This window comes from Tenrec ecaudatus, chromosome 18, assembly GCF_050624435.1.
Source record: "Tenrec ecaudatus isolate mTenEca1 chromosome 18, mTenEca1.hap1, whole genome shotgun sequence".
NCBI lineage: Eukaryota > Metazoa > Chordata > Mammalia > Afrosoricida > Tenrecidae > Tenrec > Tenrec ecaudatus.
The window spans coordinates 2760569-2774415 of NC_134547.1; the positions used below are offsets into that span (position 1 = coordinate 2760569).

A 13847-nucleotide genomic window follows, 5' to 3' on the forward strand; every position below is an offset into this window, starting at 1 on the left:
CTTAATATACAATCACTTTATATAAAGTTCTTTCTTATACATACGGGTATCTCTGGATTTGTTTCTGTAGTCAACCCATGCTCACACATACCCATTGCCTTCAAGTGGATTCTGACTCAGAGTGACCCTGTAGGTCAGAGTGGAACTGACCAGTAGGGTTTTCTAGGCTGTGATTTTAAGGGGAGCTGGTTACCTCGTCTTGTTCTCATGGAGTACAGCTGGTCGTGGGTGTTGGTAGTGGCCCTTGAACAAAGCTCTGCCTTCGATTCTCCATTCTGACCACAGTGACCCTATGGGGTGGAGTTGAGCTGCCTCAAAGACTTTCCAAGGCTGAAATCCTTAGGGAAGCAGACTGCCACCCGAGTCTCCCACAGAACACCCGGGGGGCTTGAAGCACCCACCGTTGGACTCACAGCTCAGTGCTTGCTTAACTGTGCCACCTGAACATCCGTCTGCCTGCCATACTGATTATGAAATCCTCCAGGGTGGCTGGACACTCCCACCCTTCCACCTGAAATTCCTGGTCCCTGTCACCTGGAAAGCCCCTGGGATGTCACCATTCAGGTGTCAGTCTTTCTTCCTGGGAGATCCTCCGAGCCATCCCTCCCTCTCCTCCCCTCTCTAGCATGCCGAGGCTCCACCCAACGTGGTCTCTTTGAGCACCAGGCTTGCTTCACACCTGCTCTCAAGCCTTTACAACTTAGTGTCCAAACTAGCTTGAGGTCCTTGTGTGGGTGGGTCCAACCGGACATGTCGAGGCAGCCACCCCCCACCCCCAAAGTTTTGCTCTCCTGGGTCTGGCTCATCTCAAGCATCACGTTTTTAAGGGTCACCTTGAAATAGGATTGGAATGACGTGGCAGCGGCAACTATGGGCTCTGACTTAGGAACAATTGGGAGGATGGTGCAGGGCAGGGACGTGTTTTGTTCTTTGGTATGTGGGGGGTCTGAGTGGGTCAGAACGGACTCTTTGGCGGCACCTTACAATGATCCTCTTGATCTGGTGATTCTCAGAGTCCCGGTGACACGTGGTTGAAACAGCACGAATAGCTAGGTTAGTGGTTCAAGCCCATGCCAAGAGGGGATCGCAAGCAAGGTTTCTGACAGTGCCTGAGAAAGCGCACAGCGCAGTTCCACGCTGCACACACGCTGCCCTAAAGTTTTGAGGAGCGTCCCCCCCCAATTTTGATTCAAAGGAATAGGACTGTATTGTGAAGGAGGGGCCACAGCAGGAACCTTAGAGTTTCAGGAGTTTGAGGAAAGGCATGGAGCCCAGTGGTGAGACCCCCAATCTCCACCCTGTGCTTCTTCAGGGACCCTCCCATCCCACCCTTTACCCCCACACCCTCCACGAAAGGCTGGCTGGGAGAATAATTAGGGACGACCCCAGGGAGGGTAAGGAATCCAGGCACCTTCATTAAAACGGACGGTCTTGTTCCCCTCCAGATCTCCACTGCACAGCCTGGCATAGAGGTGCCCTCCACCAAGGCTCTTGGATGGGGAGGGTTGCTCAGCGGCTGCGGGCGCCCCAGAGCAGGTTGGCGCCCACCGTTCTGTTCTATTTTGCAGCACCTGGCCCCCATGCCCCCTGGGTTGCAAGCAAGGACTCGGACCACCCTGTTGATAAGATTTATTTATCTCCGCTCTGTACAAGCCGCGTCTGCCAGCCCACCCCACCCCCACAATCCCAAAGAGCACCCAGTCCCCACCGGTGTCTTCCCCCTCCACCCCGTCTCCACGATCCCCAACAGATTCAAGACCAGCAAGGTCGGGGCCGAATGGCGCGGAGAGTGGGGCTGGAGGAGGGCTACAAAAAGAGGCTTGAATGGTCGCTGACCATCAGGTTCGCTTCAGATGGGCTGGGGAATGGAGGGGGAGGGGCGGGCTGCTGGGGCCCGGAGGGAGGGTTGCAGTCTTGAGTCTGGGGGTGAGGGGAGTCTGATTTACCGCAGAGAGGGAAGCACGCTCACCCATCGGCCGGGTGGGGGTCGCACTACAGGGGTGGGTGGGTGGCCCTGCTCAGGCGTCCTTCCCCGCCGCCAGGGCGCCCGCCCCCACGCCAGGTCCCCCGAGACCCTCGGCCTTGTGCGCCAGGCGGTGCTTTTTGAGGCCGTAGGTGTTGGCGAAGCCCTCGCCGCAGGAAGAGCAGCGGAAGGGCCGGCCGCCCTGGTGGGCCGCCAGGTGCTTGCGGAAGTAGCCGGGATCCTTGAAGGCCTTGAGGCAGGCGGGGCAGCGCAGCTCAGGCCGCGGCGGCTCGTGGGCGCGCTGGTGCCGCAGCACGGAGCTCAGGTAGAAGAAGCCCTTGCCGCAGTGCTCGCAGCGGTAGGCGCGCTCGCCCAGGTGCAGCCGCTGGTGCTCCAGCAGGTTGGAGCGGTAGCGGAAGGTCTTGCCGCAGGCGCCGCAGCGCTGGGGCCGCGCCACGGCGTGCAGCCGCCGGTGCTCGGCCAGGCTGGAGGACTGCGCGAAGCGCTTGGCGCACACGCCGCACTTGAAGGCGCGCTCGCCGGTGTGCACCACACGGTGTTGCCGCAGGTACCAGGAGCGCAGGAAGCCGCGGCCGCACACGCCGCAGCGGTAGGGCCGCTGCTCCGTGTGACAGCGCTGGTGCCGCATGAGCAGGGCCGCCTCCCAGAAGCGCTTGCCGCACACCGGGCAGCGGAAGCCGCGCTTCTGCCGGTGGCTGCGGCGGTGCAGCAGCAGGTCGTAGGCGCCCGCGAAGCTCTGGCCGCACAGCCCGCAGCCCAGGGTGCGGCGCACTAGGTGCACATACTTGTGCGTCACCAGCCCCAGGAAGTGCTTGAAGCTCTGGCCGCAAGTGGCGCAGCTGAAGCGCTCAGGGCCCGAGCCTCCGCCGCCCGCGCCCTGGCTGCCTGCGCCACTTGCGTCCTCGCCGCCCGCCACGCCCGCCAGCGCCGCCACAGCCGCGCCCACCTCGCCCGCCAGCCCGTTGTCCAGCGCATTAGCAGCTTCAGCCGCTCCGCCACTGCTGTCCGGGGGCTGCGTGGCACTGGACGCCGGCGGCAGCAGGCGCTCGGGAGCTGCCTGGTGCACCAGCTTGTGCCACATGAGGTTCTCAATGAAGCCGAAGGTCTTGCCGCAGGCGTCGCAGCCGTAGGGCTTCTCGGCCATATGGGCCTCCTTGTGGCTCATGACGTGGAAGAGGTCCGGGAAGTGCTCCCCGCAGTCGGAGCAGGCATAACTGAGCGCCTCGGCCGCTGCGCCGCCGGCCCCGCCTGCCGCCCCTGTCCCACAGCCCCCCGCCGAGCCCTGGGGCCCGGGGAGCCCCGCGGCGCCCGCCAGTGCGCAAGGCAGCTGCAGGCGGTGCACCTGGCGGTGGCGCGTCAGGCTCTGCGGGTAGCCGAAGACCTTGCCGCAGAGCTCGCACTTGTAGGGCCGCTCGCGCGTGTGCACCACGTGGTGCTTGCTCAGGTGGAAGGACTCTCGGAAGCGCTTCCCGCACACGGGGCACTGGTGCGGCTTCTCGCCCGTGTGGATACGCTCGTGTCGCTTGAGCGTCTCGCGGCGCCCAAAGCCCCGCCCACAGATGCCGCAGCAGAAGGTCTTGCCTGGCGCCCCCGCCCCCGAGCCCCCCGAGCCGCTGGGCCCCGCGCCCCCCAGCAGCAACGGGTGCGCGCCCAGCAGTGGCACGGGCACGGCGCCATACACCACGGCCGCTGCCGCGGCGGCCGCTGCCTTCTCGCTGTCGGTGGTCGGCGGCTCGGAGGGCAGCAGGTAGGGCCCGGGGGGGAAGGGCGGCGCCGGGGTCTGCGGGCCGCCGGCGGGGGTCTGCGGGCCGGCGGGCGGCGCGGCCTTGGCAGCGGCGTCGGGTGCAAGCTGCGCGTGCGCGGCCTTGTGGCGCAGCAGGCTCTGCGGCGCCGAGTAGGACTTGCCGCACAGGTCGCACGGGTAGACGGGCCGCGGGCCCGCGGCGCCCGCGTGTGCCGCCTGGTGCTTGAGGAGGTAGGCGGCGTCGCGGAAGGCCTTGCCGCAGATGCCGCAGGGCAGGCGCAGCAGGTCGGCCGAGTGGGTCTTCACGTGGCGCTTGAGGCTCTCGCGCCGGTTGAAGCTCTTGCCGCAGACGCTGCACGAGAAGGGCTTCTCGCCCGTGTGGATGATCTGGTGCTGGTGCAGGTGGCTGGGCTTCTTGAAGACCTTCCAGCACAGCGGGCAGGCGAATGGGCCCTCGCCACTGCCCGTGCCCGGCGCCGGGGCCCCGACGCCCACTCCTACTCCCACTCCGACCCCGGCCGGCGCGGCGGGTGCTGCGGCGGCTCCATCCACGGCCGGCGCGGTGGCGGGCGTGGCGGGCAGGCCGGTGTGGGGTGCGGAGGTGGAGGTGGCAGTGGCGGCAGCTGCAGCAGCAGCAGCGGCAGCGGCGGTGGCAGCGGCAGCAGTGGGTGTGGGCGTGGGGAGGCCCAGCGGCGGGAGGGGCGCGCCGGGTGTGGGCGGGGGCGCAGGCGGCCCGCCGGGTGCGGGCGGCAGGTCCTTGTGGCAGCGGCGGTGGCGGATGAGGCTGGACACGTGGTTGTAGGTGCGGCCGCAGACCCCGCACTCGTAGGGGCGCTCGCCCGAGTGCACCAGCATGTGCTGCACCAAGTGCGAGGACTGCTTGAAGGACTTCTGGCACACGCCGCACGGGAAGCGACGCTCCATCAGGTACTTGAGCCGCCGGAAGTAGCCCTTGTCGTCCTTGGACGGGTCACAGGCCACGCCCGTGGGGGGCCCTGGCGGGGTCTGTGCGGGACTGGGAAGCGGCCCCGGGGTGCCAGTGGGTGCGCCCAACCCCGGTGTCACCCCCGGCCCAGATGCCGGGCCCGCGCGCTTCAGATTCCCGAAGAGGTGCTGGTGGCCCGAGAGGTCCACGATGCCCCACTGCGGGGCCGGGAAGGCGGCATCGAAGAGGGGTGGCGGGGGTGCCCCGAAGGCGGGGGGCAGGGGCGGGTCCGGCTTCTTGGCATGGGCAGCGACAGAGGACGAGGACGAAGATTGTGCCTCGGCCTTGGGCTTGAAGGTGGACTGCGGCGGGTAGTCGTACTGCGGCGTCGGGGGCGGCGGTGGCTGGGGGGGTGGCCCGGGCGCGCAGGGCAGCGCGGCCATGGCCTTGCCGTGCTCCCCGTACAGCTCCATGGGCTCGAAGCGCTGGTGGTTCAAGAACTCCAGGAAGTCGAAGGGGTAGCTCTGGAAGTGCACGCCGTCCTCACCCCCCAGGCCACTGTTCCCGCCGCCCCCGGCGCTGCTGCCAGTGGGGTTTGCCTCCATTGTGGCTACTCTGCGAGGAAGAAGGCGGGTCTCAGTGGGGCCGGGCCAGGACTAGGGCTCCCAGCCACCATCCTCCACTTCCAGCTTTTGCCCCTGCCCTTCTGTCTTTCCACCCCACTCAGACCCACGAGGCCACTGCAGCTTGTTCTCTCTGCCCAGTGTCCCCTTTGTTTCTTAACATCTCTCTTGCGTCCCCGCTAACCCCTGATTCTTGGGGGTCTTATACACTTCCTCTGCCCCATCTCCCATGTGTCCCCCCACACCTTTTCCATTCTCTTAGGCCAGCAGCCCCTCTGTTCTCAAACACCTGCAGCCACCACCCCTTGGGTTACCTCTGGAAAACTGACAACAGTCTGTTTCCACTACTGTGGTTCCCCTGCTCGGGGTAGGGGGACGCAAAGGTGTAAGCAGGGGCCATAACCAAAAGCTGGCCTGTGAATCCCCAGAGGTACATGGGAAGTAAGGCGTGGTGACCAAGTGCCTAAGAGCCCCACGGTTAAAATCCTGTGGGGCAGTTCTACCTTGCACATGTAAGGTAGCCTGAGTCAGAATGTGGGAGAGGGGAGGGTGATATGTGTCTATCACGATGGTTAAGAGGGTGGAGTCTGGGGGCTGAGTGCCAGCTTCCAGCCTATGCTCTGTGATCCCAACTGTGTCCCCAAGGCATTCTGTGCCTCAGCTTCGTTCCCCCTCAGACATCGAGGGACAAAAACCTGCCCCTCGGGCTGCTGGGAGGACTCAGCCAGAGATGGTGATGCCTGCCTGCAGGGCCTTCCGATCCCCTGGGAGACTCATGCCACCTTGAACCTGTGACTTGGGCCAGCTTTGAGGCTGAGGTCTTTGCGGATGCTGTCAAGTAAGATGAGGTCACACCTGAAGGGGCCCTCAGCCAGTGACTGTGTCCTTTACATACCCCTCATTTTCATTGGGTGGGTTCTGACTCACAGCTATGTAGGGGGGGGGGTTAGAGGAGAGATCAGCCCTAGAGGATTTTCTATACATCTTTCTCCCGTGGGGTAGCTGGTGGCATAACTGGAAGCACTTCAGGCATAGCAGCCCAGCCAGGTGAGGACCGACCCCGCCCCCGAGCTTGGAGGGACACTCAGATGACATTCCCCAAGGGACTCTGCTCAGGGCTGTGCCGCCCAAGCTCTGGATTAGGGACTTCTGGGACCCAGAACCTTGAGGAAGAGTTTGTGTTGTAAGCCACCCACTGGGTGGTACCGTGATGGTGGGCCTGAATCACGCCCCCCCCATCCCCCAGGACCCCATCACAGGCCCACCTACATGACCGCAGGCCAGTCCTTCAAACTCAGTGGAGTGTCATGGTTACTTACAGGAATTTCACAGCCTTGTGGCCTCCATGGAGGCTGGGTGGACCTCTGGGGGCCCCTTAAAAACAGAAAGGGGCACCCTCTTGAAATCTGTCTGCATGGGATCCCACTGCCAGCAACTGGAGGTTCGATAAGAACCTGCGGGGCAGTGGGGTTATGTTGATGTGAGAAGAACCCCTTAAAGAAGGGGGATGTGGGGGATGCCTAATTCAAGAATGCCATCAATGCCCCTGAATCCAACTGCTATTCTCAACAACAAAACTTAATTTTAAACAGCTAGTCTACACCTTGCTGTGAAGGTGCTTTGTAGGATGCAATCAACAGTTACACTGCTGAGTTTAAGGGAATGACCCGAGCTCATGTGGGTGGGCCTTATCCAATGAGTAGACCTCATCCAGCCTCTGAGGTTTCCTGAGGAGGAGGAATTCCACCTGCCTGCCCTGCCTGCCCTGTGAATTTCACACTCAAGACTGCCACCACTCTCTCCTGAGTTCCCAACCTGCCCTCTGGGTTTCAGACTTGCTGGCTCCCACAACTCCATCAGTCAGTTCCTAAAAAGAGACCCTTCTGTGTCTCCTGTTGTTTGTTTTACCCCGGAGAGACCTGGCGGATACGGGAGTGGATCCACTCCAACCCTGGGCAGCTCCTTGTGACCAAGCAGAACTGCCCTAGGGGATCTGCTAGGCTGTCAACGCCCTAGGAGCAGGTCTCCAAGGTCCCACAAGGTCTCCTGCGGGCCCACTGGGTGGCTTTGAACAGCCAACCAGGGCTCCTTAACTATTTGGGCTGGAGCCTTACGTGGTGATGAGGAGAGCTTGCCCAGGTGGCTAGGCTGGGGGAGGTGGTTACTATTCTCACACAGGGCATCATTATGGCAAGATGGTTTCCTCTGCCTAGAATGCTCTTGCCCAGATTTCCGCCTCCTTCCGTGAGATGTTACCTGTTTGGATGGCACTTCTGTGTGACGTGAGCCAAGCCCTAGTTGAAATGCAGGCGTCACCACCATTCCCCCCATCCTGCTACTCTGCCTTTGTCACACTTCTTGCCAACGAGTTACATGTCTGTGCCCTTGATCAAGAGATCACGGTTGGCACCCAGCTGCTCCACACCCAAAACCAAACTCCCTGCCGTCCAGTTGATGCTGACACAGAGTGACCCTGCAGACCCCTGTGGGTTTCTGAGACTGTAATTCTTCTCGGGTGTAGAAAGCCTCCTCTTTCCCCTGCAAAGCTGCTGGTGACTGGTGGTTTAGAACTGCTGACCTTGTGTCTAGCAGCCCAAAGTGTAACCAATACACCTGTAGGATTCCATAGGTGCTCCATACAGGCTGCCAAAATGTGGAAGATAAACTTTGGCCGTTTGGCAGCAATTATGGGTAATGGGCACAGCATGATTAATGTAACTGACTGATACCGCTGAACTGTATGCCTGGAAAAATGCCCAATTGGCAAGTGTGTGCTACCTTTTTTTTTTATTATTCCGACAAAAAAGGCGGCACAGACACACAAAAAAACCCAACACATTCCTTAGTGTCCATTGGGTCAGAGAGAAGAATCAAAGAGTGCATTAGAGTGTGTTGCCAGGTTAATAAGAACGGAAGAATGATAAAACTCACGAGGTACAGCTAAAGCAGTGCTAAGAGGAAAAGTCATAGCCACGATGCAGCTCTCACGAATTACTTGCTGACTGGGTGGCACAGAGTAAGGCTAAGCTCGCCAGGACTCCCTGAGGGCGGGGATATGGGTGAGATGGGATGGAACTGATGTTGGGGGTGGGACCCTTGGACACGGGATCCTGGGGGGCAGCAACATTATCAGGCGAGCAGATGCTGCAGGGCTACTGCTGCAAGAGGAGCATTCATGGGAGACAGAACTGTAAAGGCTCATGCTTATTTCCACTGGCACTTTCCTGGGTTTTTTTTTTTTTTTTGAGGGGACTGAAGCCAGAGAATGGTGGTGTTCCAAGGGAGTTGTGGCATGGGGAGGGATTATGGGGGAGAGGTCTTCTGGGAAGAAATTACCCCAGAAGGGGCAGGCGTGCTCAAGTGGTCACAAGAGCAGCTTGTTTGTTCCGAGAGTTCTGTTTACCATCTCACCGACTCCTCACCACAACCCCCAGTACCGGCCTCGTTTTAAACGTGAGGGAACTGAGGAACAGCAGAGAGGAACCACTTCCCCGAGGACACACAGCCAGGAACGGGAGAAGCAGGACCTTTCTGGTGCCACAAGGCTGCCCTGAGAGGAGGGCATTCTCTCCTGCTGTTCTGCGGAGCAGTCTCAAGTGGCCCTGTTGCTTTTCTGGGTCTCTCCATGTGTTGGTACGGTGGTTCGCCCCACCACCCTGGAGGACGCCTGTGATGACTGGCTCATCTGCCAGAAGAGGGAGACAATGACGCCCCGAGTCCTACTGCTAGCTGGCAGCTGGGATGGGGCCTCGGGTGGGTCCGCACGCCGAGGAGTGGAACCTGCTCCTTAGCAGCCGCAGGACTGTGACCTTCCAGAAGCAGACTCCAGAAGCTGGCCATTCTTTCAAGGTGCCTGGGTGGAGCGTGCAGCTCGGACAGTCAGCCTTTAGGGTGGTAGTCGGAGGCTGCACCTGGTGCCACCCAGGGTCCCCGGTCTGAAGTTTGTGGGTATGGAGTGCTAGCAAGCCAGTTTCTACTCATGGGGGCCACGATGTGACAGAGCTAAGCACAACCACGGGCTCTGTAGCCTATCTTCTCTGCGTGGGGGTGGAGTGCTTAACCATTGAGCCACCAGGGCTCTTTCCCCAAAGTGTATCCCCTATGATGTGCTGTCTTCCAATCTTTCTCCCTCCAAAATGCAGAAAGACCTCTGACACACCACTCCACACCACCACCACCCCTACACTTTAAACCGAAAGTGTGTTCACCCCATCCACCTGGCTAGGCCCAGGGCAGTTACCAACAAGGCCCAATCCTACCAAGCATATGCTGAGCACCTGTGGGGCCCTCATGGGCATCATTCCCACTAGATAGGAGGGCCTAGGCCAAACCCTACAGAGATCTCGCTGCACTTAGTAAATGCTTAAGAAAATAGTGGTCGGCTTGGCGTGCACCATCTGCCCCCCCCCCAGCCTTTGGATGACTCCGCTTCCCCCCTTCCTGACTGACTGGGGGGTCTGCACCAGCACGTGCTTCTCATGCTGAAGCCACGCCCCTACCCTGAGGCCCCTCCCTCCCCACGCCCCTCCACTGGTGGAGCTCTTCATGGCTGGAAGGTTCTCATTCCTCCACATCCACCTCTTGGCGCCTCCCTTCCGTCTTCACTGTTTTGCTCACGCGGGGGCCCCTCCTTGTACTTGATGCTCTGCCTGGCAGCCCGGACCTGCCTGCGCTTCTCCCTGGGCCCTCCCCAAGCCTGGTGACACCGCAGAGACGCCGGGCCCCTCTAAAAAGGAATCCTAGTGTGCCACGATTCAGTGCTCAGCCGCTAACCGAATGACTGATGGTTCGAATACATCCAGCCGCTCTTCACGCTCTCCTCCCATGGAGTGGCTGGTGGGTTTGAACCGTGGACCTTGTGGCTAGCAGCCCAAACACTTAACCTGGACAGTGCCACTGAAAATCAAACGCACTGCCATCAATGAAATTTTGACTCACAGTGACCCTGGGACAACGTAGAATTGTCCCTCTGGGTTTCCGACACTCTTAACTCTTTCCAGGAGTAGAAAACCTCATTTTTCTCCCACGGTGCCGGCAGGTGGTTTCACAGCGCTGACCAATTGGCAGCCCAATGCATCATCATGACGCCTTCAGAACTCCAGGACTCAGCTGAATCAATGATGAATGAGGCAAGGGGAGGAGGCGTGGCTTGCCCAAAGGGCGGAGCCTGGGCAGGCCCTGGACAGGGCAGAGAGACTCCTTCAGGAAAAGGTGTGGGGTGCCCGTAGGCCAGAATGAAGGGACTGGACACACATGTGCAGTCAAACCTGGCGGGAACCGCAGACGGGGAGGCCAGTCGGAGAAAGAAAGTGGTGCGCGCACAGCCAAGGGCCGAGAACTTTAGAGACCTGGAAAAGCCAGACCAGCACCGCCGAGTTCCGGCTCCACTCAAGCTTTGCTTTGCAATGTCTGCCCTGTCCTATCGGTGTGAACTGCACACGGAGCAACTCTGTCCCGTGCGGCGCCTGCCACATGTCGAAGGTGCTCACTAAGCACCCAGTACCTTTGCACTTGCTTCCCCCTGCCTGCAACGCTGCCCCACCCCCACTCACCCCGGTTCCTCTCTCTCCTCTGAGATAGCTACAGTAGCCCCCCCAACAAGGCTCTATCATAGTATCCAACCAACATCATTTGTAGTTTTTATTTAGGTCTTATCAGTCGCCTCAACCAGACTGTGTGGCTGGCGCGTTAATGTCCAGACACATGACACACTAGGAGAGCGCATGGTGCTTCCCAACGCGGTGAACTTTACAGCCGCAGCCTGCTCCCCAGGGGCTGCTGGTGGGACTCGAACCGCAGCTGAGTCCTTAACCCATAACACCGTAACAACCAAGGGCTCCCTCAACTGCAACCCCGACCCCCCACCCCCATGCGACTCTGTCCCGGACTGCTCAAAGAGGAATGGGGGGATGAGTGAATGGCTAGTTAAAGGAGGCTTCTCTGGGAAGTCCAAGATGGAGTGGGACGTGGAGGGGGAGTGGCAGGGCAGACTAGGGGCCTCAGGACACAGGGAGAGGGCCACTCGCAGAGGGGTGTGCCCCCAAGAAGGGGCAGACCCAAACGAGGCTGGGCGGGGGTATTCGTAGGGGCCTGGGGGTAGAACAAAACAAACACGCGCTGCTATCAAGTGCAGCCCACCTCAACCAGGACACCCGCCCCACGGCCACCGACCGCGTGGATTCCAACTCGCAGCGACCCTGCGGGTTTCCGAGGCTGTTCGTCTTTGTGGGAGCAAAGGGCCTCATCTGTCTCACACTTGGGAGCTGCTGGTGGGGTTGAACTGTTGACCTTTCGGTTAGCTGCCCCCCAGAGCTCCTTCTTACAACTCATAGCGACCCTATAAGACGGGCGAGCTGCCCCATAGGGTTTTCGAGATTTCCTCATCGTTCTCCTGAAGAGCCGCTGGTGGGTTTGAACCGCTTAGTCTGGTTAGGAGCCTGCGCTTAACTATCTGCGCCACCAGAGCGCCTGCCTGGAGTTTAGCTTTCTACCTGAACCCCAGGGCAGGATGTTCTAGAGGAGCGGAGCAGGGTGAGACGGATGCTTTCATGGGTGTGGATGATGAGAGGCGGGGGGGTGTCTTCTGGGGGCGGCGGCACAAGTTTTGGGGGTGCCGAGGTGTGTTGAATGAGCAAGATTGGGGTAAAGGACCAGTGCAAAGCTGGAAGCAATCCTGGGCCAATAGAAGGGGGAGGGGGTTTCATCGACAGCGACTCGGGGGGGGGGCTCTGGGGGTTCTCCTGGAGAACGATGGGGGGGCTAGGGAAATGCACCCTGGGGGACTCTGGCAGTTTAGGGGTGCCACGAGTGAAAATGTTTTGGCATCAGTCCGACAGGGGGTCGTTAATGGGGAGGTAACTGGGGTGATCCCCGGGGGGGGGCAGGTATTGGAGGGCCCGACGGGAGCAGCACTGATTGGGGGTGTCCCGGGGCCAGCACGAGACAGGGCGGAGCCCCCCGCCCCCGTGGCATCCGGGGCCCCGGGCCGCACGCCCCGTCACTCACCGGCGCCGGGGTCTCCGCCGGGAGGAGGCCGAGGAGGCGGAGGAGGCGCCGCCGCTCCGGGGAGACCCGAGCGCCCGACCGGAAGTGCTGCCCCCTCCCCCTCCTCGGCAGCCCCGCGCCGCCCGCCCGCCTGCCCGCCCGGAAGCGGAAGTCGCGACCGTCCCCGAGGCGCCGGCGTGGAGGAGCCGAAAGAGGAGGTGGCGGCGGCGGCGGCGGCGGCGGGGCGAAGTGCGTCTGCGCACTGGCTCGGGGACGCGGGCCAGGGAAAGCCTCGTCCGCTTCCGGTGGACGAAATGAGCAAGGTGCGCATGCGCCATGTGCTGCCTCCTTTCTGAAGGCACCGCCCACACGCTCGTTTAGGCAACACCCCTCGTCTCTGGTTTCATGCGTTAGCCCCGCCCCCCGCTGGGGCCACGCCCACGTTAGAAATTAATCACTGTAAGCCCGCCCGTTGCCTAAAAGCTGCCAAATTCCTCTGTTCTTTTCCTAAGCCCAAACCCTTCCCCCTAAAACAAACAAACAAATAAACAAACAAGCTCATTGCTATTGAGTCGATTCCGACTCATAGCGACCCTATAGGGCAGATAGAAGTGCCTCGTGCGTTTCCAAGGCTAACTTCTTACAAGAGTAGAAAGTCTCGTTTTTCTGCAGAGCGGCTGGTAGTTTCAAATGGCTGACCTTGCTGTTAGCGGCCCAATGAGTAGCCACTAAGCAGCCAGGGCTCCACGTTCCTATCCTGTTGTTTTTAAGTGCTATCCAATTGGTTGCGATCCTATGCGCAACAGAACGAAACACTGCACGGTCCTGCGCCGTCCTCACGATGCCCTTCTCCAGGGACTGGTCTCTCATGACAATATGCCCAAAGTATGTAAGGCTACGTCTTGTCATACTTGTCTCAAAGGAGCACTCTGGCCTTATTTCTTCCAACACAGATCTGTTTGTCCTCTTAGCAGTCCATGGTCCTTTCAATACTATTCTCCAGCACCACAATGCAAAAGCATGGATTGATTCTTCCTCGGTCTTCCTGATCAGCCACTCAAATGTATGAGCTGTGGGTTTTAAAAGATGTCCAGCCTCGGAGACCCACAGGGACAGTTCTGCTCTGTCCTTTAGAGCCTCTGAATCGGAATGGACTCCTAGACAATTCCTTAAAGCCCTGCCTCTCAAGTTTCCCGTGCACCACCCCTCCTCCCTAGAGCATTTAAACTCCACCCTTTTCCTAACTTGTGAGTCAGTTCTGACTCATCCCTCTGCTTTTGCTGTAATTTAGGTGCCCTCTGGTCTGTACCTAACTCATAGCGAACAAAACACCGCCCCATCCTCACAATTGTTCTATTGGAGATCATTGTGCCCTAGTCTGGGAAACCTGCAGGGGCAGTTCTACCCTGTCCTGTAGGGTATGTTGCTATGAGTTGGCATCATCTCCATGGCAGTGAGTTTAGGTTGGTTTTTCTACTTTACCTTCTTTAAACACCGGTCCTTCATGATGACATGTCCAAAGTTGACATATCACCATCCTTGCTTCTAAGGAGCTTTCTAGCTGGACTTCTTCCAACAGAGATATGT

At 60.0% G+C, this 13847-nt stretch overlaps 1 protein-coding gene across 1 annotated transcript; it reads right to left on the reverse strand.

Moving 5' to 3' along the window:
• Positions 1–1637: 1637 nt before the first annotated feature.
• ZNF865 (zinc finger protein 865) lies at positions 1638–12483 on the reverse strand. The gene is made up of 2 exons (XM_075536774.1): positions 12282–12483; positions 1638–5268 (listed from the first exon to the last, which is right to left on the reverse strand). Exon 2 carries the CDS (start codon positions 5256–5258, stop codon positions 2019–2021), a length of 3240 nt encoding a protein of 1079 aa, XP_075392889.1. The 5' UTR covers positions 5259–5268; positions 12282–12483; the 3' UTR covers positions 1638–2018.
• Positions 12484–13847: the final 1364 nt, after the last annotated feature.

Excerpts from the sequence above, each read along its gene's own strand:
- ZNF865 (XM_075536774.1), bottom strand. The coding sequence starts at position 5,258 with ATGGAGGCAAACCCCACTGGCAGCAGCGCCGGGGGCGGCGGGAACAGT.